At 35.1% G+C, this 15,523-nt stretch overlaps 1 protein-coding gene across 1 annotated transcript in view; it reads right to left on the bottom strand.

Moving 5' to 3' along the window:
* The window catches only part of LOC129516441 (cytochrome c oxidase subunit 7A2, mitochondrial-like), a 110,930-nt gene extending 96,817 nt beyond the window's left edge, over positions 1-14,113 (bottom strand). Inside the window, exon 1 of the mRNA XM_055335870.1 lies at positions 13,922-14,113. Within this exon, the coding sequence (XP_055191845.1) occupies positions 13,922-14,113 (192 nt within the window). The remainder of the gene's footprint in view (positions 1-13,921) is intronic.
* Between the last annotated feature and the right edge of the window lie 1,410 nt (positions 14,114-15,523).

Here is a 15,523-nt window from a genome sequence, read left to right as displayed (position 1 = left end):
GGAGAATTATAGACCAATATCCCTGATGAACATGGATGCAAAATTCTCGACAAGATATTAACCAATAGGACACAACAATACATTAAGAAGATTATTCACCGTGACCAAGTAGGATTTAACCCCGGGATGCAAGGCTGGTTCAACACTCATAAAACAATCAATGTGATTCATCATATCAGCAAGAGAAAAAACAAGAACCATATGATCCTCTCATTAGATGCAGAGAAAGCATTTGACAAAATACAGCATCCATTCCTGATCAAAATTCTTCAGAGTGTAGGGATAGAGGGAATATTCCTCAGCATCTTAAAAGCCATCTACAAAAAGCCCACAGCAAATATCATTCTCAATGGGGAAGCACTGGGAGCCTTTCCCCTAAGATCAGGAACAAGACAGGGATGTCCACTCTCACCACTGCTATTCAACATAGTACTAGAAGTCCTAGCCTCAGGAATCAGATAACAAAAAGGCATGAAAGGAATTCAAATTGGCAAAGAGGAAGTCAAACTCTCCCTCTTCGCCGATGACATGATACTCTACATAGAAAACCCAAAAGCCTCCACCCCAAGATTGCTAGAACTCATACAGCAATTTGGCAGTGTGGCAGGATACAAAATCAAAGCCTAGAAGTCAGTGGCATTTCTATACACTAACAATGAGACTGAAGAAAGAGAAATTAAGGAGTCAATCCCATTTACAATTGCACCCAAAAGCATAAGATACCTAGGAATAACCAAAGAGGTAAAAGATCTATACCCTAAAAACTACAGAACACTTCTGAAAGAAATTGAGGTTGACACAAAGAGATGGAAAAATATTCCATGCTCATGGATTGGCAGAATTAATATTGTGAAAATGTCAATGTTACCCAGGGCAATTTACACGTTTAATGCAATCCCTATCAAAATACCATGGACTTTCTTCAGAGAGTTGGAACAAATTATTTTAGGATTTGTGTGGAATCAGAAAAGACCCCAAATAGCCAGGGGAATTTTAAAAAAGAAAACCATATCTGGGGGCATCACAATGCCAGATTTCAGGTTGTACTACAAAGCTGTGGTCATCAAGACAGTGTGGTCCTGGCACAAAAACAGACACATAGATCAATGAAACAGAATAGAGAATCCAGAAGTGGACCCTGAACTTTATGGTCAACTAATATTCGACAAAGGAGGAAAGACGATCCACTGGAAAAAAGACAAGTCTCTTCAATAAATGGTGCTGGGAAAATTGGACATCCACATGCAGAAGAATGAAGCTAGACCACTCTGTTTCACCATACACAAAGATCAACTCAAAATGGATGAAAGATCTAAATGTGAGACAAGATTCCATCAAAGTCCTAGAGGAGAATACAGGCAACACCCTTTTTGAACTTGGCCACAGTAACTTCTTGCAAGATACATCCACAAAGGCAAAAGAAACAAAAGCAAAAATGAACTATTGGGACTTCATCAAGATAAGAAGCTTTTGCACAGCAAAGGATACAGTCAAAAAAACTAAAAGACAACCTACAGAATGGAAGAAGATATTTGCAAATGACATATCAGATAAAGGGCTAGTTTCCAAGATATATAAAGAACTTATTAAACTCAACAGCAAAGAAACAAACAATCCAATCATGAAATGGGCAAAAGACATGAAGAGAAATCTCACAGAGGAAGACATAGACATGGTCAACAAGCACATGAGAAAATGCTCCGCATCACTGGCCACCAGGGAAATACAAATCAAAACCACAATGAGATACCACCTCACACCAGTGAGAATGGGAAGAATTAACAAGGCAGTAAACCACAAATATTGGAGAGGATGTGGAGAAAGTAGAACCCTCTTGCACTGTTGGTGGGAATGTGAACTGGTGCAACCACTCTAGAAAACTGTGTGGAGGATCCTCAAAGAGTTAAAAATAGACCTGCCCTACGACCCAGCAATTGCATTGCTGGGGATTTACCCCAAAGATACAGATTCAATGAAATGCCAGGACACCTGCACCCCGATGTTTCTAGCAGCCATGTCCACAATAGCCAAACTGTGGAAGGAGCCTCGGTGCCCATCGAAAGATGAATGGATAAAGAAGATGTGGTTTATGTATACAATGGAATATTACTCAGCCATTAGAAATGACAAATACCCACCATTTGCTTCGACATGGATGGAACTGGAGGGTATTATGCTGAGTGAAATAAGTCAATCGGAGAAGGACAAACAGTGTATGTTCTCATTCATTTGGGGAATATGAATAGTAGTGAAAGGGAATATAAGGGAAGGGAGAAGAAATGTGTGGGAAATATCAGAAAGGGAGACAGAACATGAAAGACTCCTAACTCTGGGAAATGAACTAGGGGTGGTGGAAGGGGAGGTGGGCGGGGGTGGGGGTGACTGGGTGACAGGCACTGAGGTGGACACTTGATGGGATGAGCACTGGGTGTTATTCTATAATATGACAAATTGAACACCAATAAAAAATAAATTAAAAAATAAAATAAAAATATAAAATAAATAAAACAAAAACTGTAATAAGAGACAAAGAAGGATATGACATAATAACAAAGGGATCACACAAGAGGATTTAACAATTGTAAATACCTATGCACCCAATATAGGAGCAATTAAACGTATAAAGCAAATATTAAGAGAGGTGGGAGTTGGATAAATTGATTTTTTTGTTTAAATAAGTTGAATAAAAGTAAGAAATAAAAACAGCTGTTGAATTAAAATATACTACACAGATGTATACAGCAAACCATGGAGGAAACCAGAACTCAGTACTATGTCCATTAAAAAAAAAAGTGGTTTCCAGATATTTACATTTGTAAATTCAGGAAACAATAATGAGAATTAATGAATGTATATCTTTGAATATAAAATTTTGATGAATATGTCACCATTACTATTTTTGTCGTCTTTGTATCTTCATAAAGTTGTCATTAGTTAGTACTCTTCACTGACAAAAGTAATTTCAAATAGAAGAATAATAGGAGGTGAAAACTTTCATTAAACTTTCCATTTTTATGAATTCTATAACATGTGAAGTCTCTTTTATATCAACCTAGAGCAATTTAGAGATTCCCTCTAAAAAATTTTCTTCTGGAAAATTAAATTACCAGATATTTAATATCCAGTGCTTTTACTTCTTTTTCTACAATAAGATCACTGTAGACACAAAGAATAACTTTACTGTTTAAAATAAATTTTCATATTTTAGATGGGTTTACAGGATTGTTCTATAAATTGCGATATAATACTATTTTTAAACCAATAAAACAAAAGACATACCAATAAAGTTGTATGTACTTAATGTAAGACTGGAATGTTTGACATTTACCATTATTTTATAATTTCTGATTTTGGCTTTTGAATATAAGGGCATGCATTACTTTTCTCCTTAAAGAATTATTGTTTTTGAGTATATTGACTAGGTAATCTGAATTTTAGTAGTCATCACAATAGTATGGAGAACTGAGACCCACCTCCAGAAATTCCTAGTATATTGGGGTGCATCTCATACATTCACATTATTATTATTATTATTTTTATTTATTATATCATTTATTATTCATCTCATGATGGTCTTCAGAGCGTTAAGTAACACTGGGCTAATAGGGTAAGGTATGTGGTATATCATTACTACTCGTATCATTCATGTTCTACTAAAAAATTGTAAATATTTTATATTAACATAACTAAAGAAAAAATATACTAATATGTTCTATATAAGAACCTGGGTCTAAAGTGAACTTTTAAAAGAAATACAAACATAGATACAAGTTGGTAACTTGTTTGGGAACAAAAAAAATGTTTCTTTAGGTACCTTAATTCAAGCTACCATTAATTCTTATCCAGTGTTCTGTAAAGAATTTCCCAAATTGGCCTTCCTGCCTATAATCTCCTTATTCTCTACTTAAATCTTCATGTCATTCTTCCTCAGGCTGAAGTCCAGATTTTAGCTTAAAATATTGTAATCATCACATTTGTACTTCATTCCCCATCAAGCTTTGAACACCTCTGCTCTCAACTTTAGAGAAATAATTAATTCCATCTTTGTTTACTAACCAGGAGATTAATCCTCAGCCTGGAACTTATTTCAGAATGGATATATGAAGTGATTATATGATGAAGAATAATACAAAAGAATAAAAATTAAATAGGCTAACCTGGGGGGGAAATCAGTTCTTCAGGACTTGGTCATTATTCCCTACTATCTGCTCCTCAGATTTTAAACACTATCTTTCACAGATTTGTAAGGTAAGACTAGACCTTGATTAAAATGTTCTTTCAAAATATCACTGAATCTGAAGTTGAGAAAAAAAAAAACCACAAAACCGCACAAATATCTGCAAATATCCACAAACAAAACAAAACAAAACTCTGAATCTAGCCTTCAAAAATCTAAATCATTTTTTGAAATTTGGGCTGGATCTTTGATTTTCTTTTGAAGGGAGAGAACAGACATTAAATACAGATGTAGACTTAAAACTATATCACTATTTGTGACCTGTGGGAACTTAGACATGTTTATTAAGCACTTTGTGCTGTAGTTTCTTTCTTTAAAATATCAAAGATAACATCTCAAAGTACAGCACATTCTCTAATGTAATGGCAGTAAATAATGTCTTTTTTCATTTACTTCTTACTATCAAAATGTTTCCAAGCTAATTCTATAAAACCATAGTAGTATTTTTCTAATCACTAGGATCCACTTATTAAACTAAAACTTTTTCTTTTAATAAAGGTGATAAGAAATAGCTTTAGTTTCTTTTTTTGATGACCATCAATCAGCTAGAAGAGCTATAGGATAATTATGGGACTCATGAGAGAATATATACCACTGAGTTGCCATATGTATCCATACAGTGATAATTTATACTTCTCTTATTCTACCACCTTTTTTCTTTCTTTGACCTCTTTGTGTTATTTTTAAAGTTAGAGTATTCAAAACTTGCTTTCATTTAAAATCTTATTGTTTTCTTAGCACTGGTTTGACTACAGTTGTTTTGTAAAATAATTCACATTGATAGAATATAGTTTTATCATTTTCGTGATGGCCTGTGTAAGATTCCTCTAGTACAAATGATTATGAAAAACTGAAAAGGGAACTAGGAGATACAAACTTCCAACTATAAAATAAATAAGTCATGGAGATGAAAAGTACCACATAGGTAATATGGTCAATAATATTGTAATAATGTTTTATGGTGACTACACTTACCATGGTGAGCACTGAGTAATGTATAGAACTATTGGATCAATATTTTGCACAGATGAAATTAATATAGCACTGTGTATTAATTACACTTCAATAAAAAAGGAAGAAAATTTAAAAATAAAAAAACAGTTATTAAGGTACTGGAAGAGAGGCATAATTTTTTTCTAATATTCAAATTATTTAACTGCATTATTTCCCTATACAAATAGATGTATAGAACTAAGATATATACAAGAGTATACAACTATTCCTATACAAATAGATGTATACAGGCAGCCACGGTGGCTCAGTGGTTTAGCGCCTCCTTCAGCCCAGGGTGTGATCCTGGCGACCTGGGATCCAGTCCCACATCCGGCTTCCTGCATGGAGCCTGCTTCTCCCTCTGCCTGTGTCTCTGCCTCCTCTCTCTCTCTCTCTCTCTCTCTCTCTCTGTCTCATGAAAAAACAAATAAAATCTTAAAAAATTAAAAGAAACAGATGTATACAACTATATTTGTCCTTTTAAATGAATGAGATATTAAGTAATGTCATATATTTTTTTAAAGATTTTATTTATTTATTTGACACAGAGAGGAAGAGCACAAGTAGGCAGAGCGGAAGGCAGAGAGAGAGGGAGAAGCAGGCTCCCCTGCTGAGCAGAATACCCAAAGCATGGCTAGATCCTAGGACCCTGGCATCATGACCTGAGCCGAAGGCAGATGCTTAACTGACTGAGCTACCCAGGGACCGCAAGTAATGTCACATTTGTGTTTAATGAGCCCTTACTATTTTTACCTATTTCAGTAGTTCAATTTTTATATTAACATAATTAAAACACTAGGAATACAGCATATCAGCATTTACAAATACTACATCTTGACTGTATATTTGTCAATGTCATACTCTGTTAGTATTTATAATCGATACTTGGCATTGCAAAACAAAATAAATGGATTCCTTTAAATTGACTTTAAGGGGTGCCTGGATCGTGAAAGTTTGGTGAAAGCAGCTGATTCTTGATTTCAGCTCAGGTCATGATCTCAGGGTCCTGAGATCAAGCTCCACATGGGGCTCTGTGCTCTGTTTGTCTGCTGGAGGATTCTCTCTCCCTCTGCCTCTTGCCCAGCTGGCACTCTCTCTTTCTAAAATAAATAAATAAATCTTAAAAATACATACATACATAAATTGATTTTAACATAGTATTCATTAATAAGAAAGAATAGAGAAAGAAAATTATTGAAACTAAGTGAGCCATATGAAGTAGACCCTTCCTTCGTTTTTTTTTAAACAAATAGCTAATTAGATTTATTTTCCTACATTTTACATTCCCAAAAGAAAAATGCTGTGTAAAGTTTTATCAACTCATTTAAAAAATTAAAAATAAAGAATTTCATTAATAACTGGTTTTCGCTTGTTAAAAATGATCAAACTAAGCTTTTAAAAATATAATCTTCATTAGCATAACCCATTATCTAATACATTAGTACAAATACAAATTTTCCTGTTTCAAGGAGTTTTTAATGCTAACAATTTAAATCTCATACAATTCAAGTTTCTGTAATTTATCTTTTTAAGTGTAAATATATATTATGCATTCAGACAATTCTTCAACACATTTTAAGTGTCCTCCTTTTGTGTACATGGCAATGATGTAAGGCCTGAGGATGCAAGAAGCAGAACAGACAAGAGCGTGTAAGGAAAAACAAAAGGTTAAGAATTGTTGGTCTAGAATGTCAAGCAAATTATCCAGAAATGGTACTGGGAGCTATTTCTATATTGAGTATATGATAGAAAAATGCCTTTAGTCAATGTAGTTTCATATACTATACGTGTAAATTAATTAATTCCTTGGTATCAAGTAGATGGGAATGGCATGCTCTTTTGAATTATATAATAATGTCTTAAATTTCAGGTTTTAAAAAATTATATTCCAAGATTGCATTCAATGTAATATTATTCCTTGTTATAAATGTAAGCCCATGTACTATACAAAAATACATTAGCTTACATAGGAAAACTTTTATAATTGTGTTTTTAAACAAGGCTTTCAACTTGTGTGCAAACTAGAGACTTGGAAAATGCTAGTGTGCATTACAAATTTGCTGTTTTATTTTATTCAGCCCTAATGATTTTCATTATCTCCTTAGTTGATAGAATCCATTTCCAAAACCAATAATCTCTTGAAATCCACTGAGCCACAAATTACTCATTAGAGAAAATTTTCAAAGATCATTACCTTTACCATAGATTTTCGTTTTTCATCTCCTGCATACTCACTTGTAATGCTTCTCATAATAAGGGGAGGGGAGATTATATAGTTACAGAGAATAATTGCAATAAAATACAGACCAATGCCTTGTTTACCACTAGAATCACTACATTTTATTAAAAGTCAATATTGCATCATGTTTAACCTTGATTTTGTATTTGCAGATCTAATATGTTATCATTAAAATATAAATGGGCTATTAATTACACTGTTCTGGTAGTTTCTAAGATATCTTAGGATTTCATTATAATTTTGGTAAAGGGGCAAATGTGTATGAATATTTGATTAACTTCCTTTTAGAGTCGAACAGTAATTAGTAAGGGAATTATTTAACATATTTAACTTAGGACATTTCTGATAAAAAAACATGATTTTACAAGTATTAAAGTTTCCTACTTATAAGTAAAAATAAATGCTTCATTTCTTAAAAAATTATAAATCTATTGATGTGACTCATTAAGAGAAAAAATCTCTCTTAATATGAACTTAATCACTTTTTTGACAAGAGTTAAGAATGCCACTTTATTTTATTTTTTAACTTAATCATTTTGAATTAAATGAATGTTGCACTCACAGTCTCTGTATGTATATTCAAATACTCAAAATGCATGGGGGAGTGACTAGAAGTTCAATAAAAATATGAATAATTTTGTCATATAATGAATGTTGCTATTAAAAATTGCATGCCATTTAATGATATCTTTGTGTTTTAAGGACAGAACTAAAGAAGGATTTTGTAATCTATGCTTTGGAAATCTTGGTTTGAGTATTGATAGTGTGATTTATTAGCCTTGTGACCCTGGACAAGTTATTTAGTTTCTCTTCCATTTTCTCACATACAGAAGAGAAAATTGGGTCTTTTTTACAAAGCTTTTACCTCAGTGCTTGACATATGGACATTTTGATGGATGTGTGACTTTATTACTTTTGACCAATCAGTCCTACATTTTATGTTTTGGGCCTTCTCTAAGTTGTGATTATTAACTGGCAGCAAACACTGCCTCACACCATCAGGGTTTGACAAAGCTAGTTGCCTGCTTCTCAAGCCTTCATTGCAAACAGTACACAAGCATGTGACTCAGGTCCTGGCAATCAGAGGCATTTTGCCAACATGAGCTTAGGAGCTGCTGGCAGATAAAGATTAAAGAAAAACAAAACAAAACACTATTTTGTTGGTATGGAGAGCTGGAACAAAGGAGCAGATCCATTACCAAAAGCACTTTGGGGATTATTACGGGAAAGGCTAGTGTTAGCCAATATATACCAGTATGTTTGCACTGGTCATTAAAATAAGGTTTGGGGCACTTTTCTTCTGTTTAGCATCTGGCCTAATTCCCAGCCTTCCTAATGATTCTGTGAAATGCCCAATATCTCTTAATAAACTCCCTTTCTGCTTAACCCAGCAAGAGGTGCTTGAAATGCTTACAAATAAGAACACCCTCTGATGCAGAAAATGGTCACTGAATGTTAATTACTGTTTTCTTATAAAGTAGAGCAAATAGTTCATAGGATTTACTCAATGAATGTATGAAATCTTTCCTTTTTTAAAGGGCTGGACAAGATGGCCCTCACTTTACACATTATATCTAACAGGATTTTGTGATTCTGTGAGATACATCACATATACCTGGTGGATTTTGAATATGGGTGCTAGCACACAAGAGCAAATTATATAAATAAACAAACAAATAAATAAATGGATGCTGCCCTCAAAATATCTGTATGTATATGTAAATGCTCAGAAAGCTTGTAGAAGTGATTATAAGTTCAATAAAAATATGTGTGCCTGATTGTGTCATGTAATATATGTTGCTATTAAGGAAAATTACAGGAGTGCTTGGATGAGTCAGTTGGTTGGGTGGCCAACTTTTAATTTCTGCTGAGGTCATGATCTCAGGGATTGAGCCTCATATAAGGCACAGAGCTGGGCGTAGAGCCTGCTTAGGATTCTCTCCCTCCCTTTGCACTTCCCCCACTTCGCTCTCACTCTTTCTCTAAAAAAAAAAAAAAAGAAGAAGAAGAAGAAGAAAGAAAAGGAAAACTTACATGCCACTTAATATATATTATATATATTAATATAACATATATATATATATATATATATATTTCTGAGTTTCTAAGTTTCTACCCCTACCAAGGAGTGGGAGATCAATCATATATATTTATAAGAAAGATGAAAAAATGTAAAATACTCTTGTACAACTGCAAATGAGAAGCAGGCAGAAGACAAAAGAAAGTTTGATTCTCAGCCTTGAGAAATAAACAGGACATACAAAGGTTCAGTAATATATGTTAATAATATCTTATACTTTTGCAGCTATAGTTTTGCTTAAAATAGAATAATATTTGAAAACATTCAGAAATACTACATTTTAATTATTTTTTGTCATGCTCACTCACATTAGGTAAAACAGCTTGTTTTCATGTCATTTTCCTATATAGGCCTTGTGCTAATTAATCCGGCCATACAAAGCCATAAAACGTACACTAAAAAGACATAAAAAATAATTGACCTCCCTAAGGCAATGTTCATGGCTTTTCCTGGTAGGATACGGATTCATTAAAGTTCTTGCCATTACTTGTATTCATTAAAGGATGGAACAATCTATTTTGTCATCAACAGACGAAACTTTCTAACTTCTCACTAGGTCCATAACATATTAATTAGTCTGACCCTGACTTTCCTTGAGGCTTCTCAAAGAAGAAAGTGGGCAGATCCACGTGGAGGGAAATTAAGTGGGCTTGGAACTAGCTCCTGAAATGGCCCTGGTAACTATAGATTCAGAATATAAGAGAGTTCAAGTGAATATGAATAATAAGTAGCTGCTGAACTGCTAGAGGTCCCAGTAAATAACAGCAATTCTGGTGACTGTTTGTTAGCAGATGTTTTAAACTTTTTGAGTAATAACAAAAACTATTACATTAGTGACAATATTTATAAAGGTTCACAGTGTAAGATATAATGTAAAATATAATGTAAAAATATGCTTGTAATAAACATAACTGACATAGCCTTAATATATTATTGTCCTTATTACATGAAGAATAATGACTACAAAAAGGAAAACACCAAAGAGCAATAGAAGGACTTCAAGGAAGAAACACAAATTGCTAATAAATAAAATTATGCTTATATGTCCAAGAAATAATATATATTATATATATAACATATAATTATTGAAAGTCACACGTACCATCTTTTTTCCCTGTTTGTTAAAAATTGACAAACATTAGGGAAAAAAACAATCAGAAATTCAGTGCTGGAAAGCTGCCATGGAATTCTCAGCCTCACACACTGCTAAATAGGATAGAAGGCTGTCTGGAAAGCAGGCACCAGGAGCCCTTAGAAGTATATCCCCTGGGGATCTCTGGGTGGCTCAGCGGTTTAGTGCCTGCCTTGGGCCCAGGGCATGATCCTGGAGTCCCGGGATCGAGTCCCATATTGGGCTCCCGGCATGGAGCCTGCTTCTCCTTCCTCCTGTGTCTTTGCCTCTCTCTCTCTCTCTCTCTCTCTTAAATAAATAAATAGATAAATAAATAAATAAATCTTTAAAAAAAAAAGTATATCCCCTATGACCAAGTAGTCTACTTCAAGAATCTATCCTAAGTGAAATATTAAAATTTGGGGCCCCATATTTGGGCTGTGGTCTTCTTTTTAAGCAAAGAATTGTTAGATTTATAATAAAATTATTGGGGATCCCTGGGTGGCGCAGCGGTTTGGCGCCTGCCTTTGGCCCAGGGCGCGATCCTGGAGACCCGGGATCGAATCCCACGTCGGGCTCCCGGTGCATGGAGCCTGCTTCTCCCTCTGCCTGTGTCTCTGCCTCTCTCTCTCTCTCTCTCTCTGTGTGACTATCATAAATAAATAAAAATTAAAAAAAAATTTATAATAAAATTATTGCATCATTTAGTTTTTAATGAATAAGGAAGACAATACAAATCTTATATAGTATGATATATACATATATACACATACAAACATATATTTATATATATAAAATCATCATGTACACACATATATACATACCAATCTATATGTATGATTATGTGCACATATTATGTGTGTGTCATACCTGAACCTATACAAAAATTTTAAAGGAGTATTTACAGTAGCTGTATCAAGGAGGCAAGATATTTTAAAGGGGTATTTACAGTAGCTCTATCAGTTAATTTATATATATATTTTTATATTTCCGGTATAATTAGCACACAGTGTTATATTGCTTTTAGTTGTACAACATATATAGTGATCCAACAATTCTATATATTACTCAGTGCTCATCATAAGTGTACTGTTAGTCCCCTTCATCTGATTCACCTATCACCTCACCTACCTCCCTTCTAGTAACCACTAGTTCTCTATACGTTAGATCATGTTTTTTGGTTTGTCTCTTTTTCTTTGTTTATTTTGTTTCTTAAATTTGATTTATGAGTGAAATTATATAGTATTTGTCTCTGCCTGCTTTATTTCATTTAGCATTATATCAGCTATATCCATTATGTTATTGCAAACTGCCAGATTTCAATTTTTATGGCTTAGTAATATTCCATTATATCTGTCTGTTTATGTATCTATCACCTATCTATCTGTATCTTTATCCATTCATCTATTGGTGAACACTTTTGGGTTGCTTCCACACTTTGGATATTGTAAATAATGCTACAGTAAACATAGGGGTGCATATATCTTTTCAAATTAGTGTTTTCATAATCTTTGGGTAAATACCCAATAGTGGAATTACTGGATCATCTGGTAATTATGTTTTAATTCTTTTGATGAACTTCCCAATCTGTTTCCACAGTGGCTGCACCAGTTTATATTCCCCCTAATGGCACACGAGGGTTCCTTCTCCTCCATTCTTCATCAACACTTGTTGTTCCTTTGTTTTTGATTTTAGCCATTCTGACAGGTATGAAGTGATATATCATTGTGGTTTTGATTTGCATTTCCCTAATAATAATAGATGTTGAGCACAGGTTCTCACAGGTGTCCCTGTATCTAGGCTGGGGTGGGGCAGGGGAGGGAAATGGTACCTGCCACCTCCTTTGTTCTTGCAGAAGTCTCCCAAAGATCCCTGTCCCTCTGGCACAGGCCCCGAGATTAGCAAACAAATCTCTTTCCCATACATTCCAGACATCTTTTGAACTGATGTTTCTGTGCTGTATCTCAGCGTGGCTGTTTATTGTACCATCATCCTCTGGTTCTCCCCAAACCAAGCCTGCCAATTTTTAAAGTTCTGGGTATTAAACATCACTGATTGTAAGAACATGAGAGGTTAAACACCTCTGGTTTTTGAAGCCAAATATTATGGGGATTTGTCTCTCCTGTACATGAGGTGCCTGGTGTGGGATCTGCCTTTCTCTCCTCTCCATGCCTGTGGCATAACTAATTCCAATGGACAGTCCTATGGGTTAGTTTGGCTCTCAACCATATCTCTACTCTTCTTACCCTCTTTGATGTGGCCTTTTCACTACATTTAGCTATAGAGAATCTGACCTGTTAGTCTTTGGGTTGTTTTCCTGGTTATTTACACTGATATGGATTTTATCTAGTTGTATTCATAAGAGGAGGTGAGACTAGGATCCTCCTGCTTTGCCTCTACTAGTTTTTGTTTTTGTTTTTTAAAACTCACTTCCTTCCTTCATCCCACCATTTCCTCCATCATCCATCGGCTGAACACACAAGGATGGCCCACCACCCAGTACATACACACACACACACACACACACACACACACACAAGCAGCCAGTACAACACCTGCACACCCACCTTAACCGACAGGAACCTAAAAGGAAGGCCAGATGCAAAGTCATCAGAAAGAGACAGAGAGAGGGAGGTAGAAGAGACAGAGGGCAGCATACTCCGGGCTTAGGTCTTTACAGCAGGGGCCTTGAACCTGCCATGGCCTTTGGTTGGGTTGGTGGTGGGGAGTAGTTAAGGCAAATAGCTGAAGATACTTCAATTGGTGGTACTCCCAGTGACTCACTGTTTCCTTATTGCCACATGTTTCCAGTAAAAGCCATTTTCCTCTATCAGGATCTGCTTGGGCAGCATGTGAGGTCATCACAAATTATCTTTTATCCCTTTAAAATATCAGCAGATTTTTTTGGAGTTTCTAAAAAGCTAAGAAAGCCACACCATCTCTCAGTTTTGGCAGAGAAACCTTTTTTTTTTTCTTTTCTTTTCTTTTTCTTTTCTTTTCTTTTCTTTTCTTTTCTTTTCTTTCTTTTCTTTCTTTCTTTTCTCTTTCTTTTCTTCTTTCTTTTCTTTTCTTTTTTTCTTTTCTTTTCTTTCTTTTTAAAGATTTTATTCATTTATTCATGAAAGACACAGAAAGAGAGGCAGAGACATAGGCAGAGGGAGAAGCAGACTCCCCGATGGGAGCCCAATATAGGACTCGGTCTCAAGACTCTGGGATCACAACTGAACCGAAGGCAGCTCAACCACTGAGCCACCCAGGTACCCTGAGAAACCCATTTCTTTCAAGATGTCTATCTTCGCTTTTCCCCCCTTGCTCTTCCATAGTTCTTGGAAGGTTAAAGCTCAGATTGGGCCGCTGCAAAATGTCCACAGTCTCTGCTGAGGTGCTCTGGAATTTTTCTGCAGTCCTAACTTCTGCAGGACACTTGAGTTCCACTGATGACAGCCCGGCCATGGTGAGGTGGCAGACCCATGGCGCAGAGCACTGAGTGCCAGGCACTGAGCACCCAAGCACCTAGTTCGGAGTACAGTTGCTGTGGTTTGCCTCTTTTTCTTTATGTTTTTTTTCCCAAAATTTCCAAATAGAGCAAGTTCTTCAATATGCTGTAAAACATATTTTTAATATGCTGATAAGATGAGAATTTCAATTCTAACAATTTTGAAAGAACAGAAGTTAAAAAAAGTTGTTAGTCTTTCAAAACTGATATTATGAAACTCAAATGCTGGGTGTGTTTTCATGTGTTAGCTGGAACACCCTCCTCTCAGTAACACTTGCCCACTCTGGTGCACCAAAGGAACCTGTGGTCATAGTATGATTTTAAATTTTCACTCCTTACTCCAAAGGATTTAACATAATTTCCTCAGCCCCCAAAATGTGTAGTTACAGAATCTATCATTTTTACTTTAGATTTACAATTTGTTATCTGGCTTCCCAGTTCATAGTAGCAAAATAAATTGGAAATGTATGTGTATATACATTGGGTGGGGTGAGTGGAGGATGTGAAGAGAGTGCTGAGTAACAAAAGAAGCTATCTTGATAGTTTTATAAAGAAAGAGGATTTTAAAAACCACAATCCTTCTTTTTCTTCCATTTCAAAAATTCAATCAATGCAACTCCGTTCTTGTTTAAATAGTAATATCACATATCTCAGTAATCTCTAAGTATGCTGCAATAATGAAAGTTTTTATTGCTATATCTGTGTCACCAACAAATATTCACTTTTCTTTCCCTACAATTCATTTATTCAGTTAGAAAACTGAATTACTTATGTTATAAGCATTTCTATCTAGATAAGCTTATTGTGTGCCTTTAACAAACTCTGAAGTATAATTTATTTTCTAGAACTCCCTATAGGATCAGGCTGAGTCTGGGACCTCCTCTGAAAGTACGGCTTCACTTCTTTCCCTAACCTGACCTGCTTCCCCTACTCTCCTGTATTTCTATTGTGAGTGTACTGCCTTAATAAAACACTTGTCCATAAATTGTCATCTCAGGGTTGGTCCTGAAAAACCCAAGGCAAAACGCTTCCAGAATGGAAAAGGTGACACAGGATGCCAGTTTTTAATAGGGGTACAGCTTACTGCTCTACTTAAACGGGAAACCAGCATCTTGAATGCAATTATCTGTCAGACCTGAAGGACTATTTTAACACAAGAATTTATCAATAACACAAACAAAAAATGATATAAGTAAAAGGAATTAAGCACACGTTATACAGTGAACTTTGTGAAGAATAAACAAGCTAAGCATGGTTGCTTGTTCCAACTCTCTCTCCTGCGTCCCTTGTTATCTACCTCTGCCTTTTTCTCTGGCCCAGGAAGTTGACCTGCATTTTTTCATCATTACAGATATTTTCATCATATA

The sequence above is a fragment of the Nyctereutes procyonoides genome, unplaced genomic scaffold, assembly GCF_905146905.1.
Source record: "Nyctereutes procyonoides isolate TBG_1078 unplaced genomic scaffold, NYPRO_anot_genome, whole genome shotgun sequence".
NCBI classification, from domain to species: Eukaryota; Metazoa; Chordata; class Mammalia; order Carnivora; family Canidae; genus Nyctereutes; species Nyctereutes procyonoides.
This window is presented reverse-complemented; position numbering and strand designations above follow the sequence as displayed.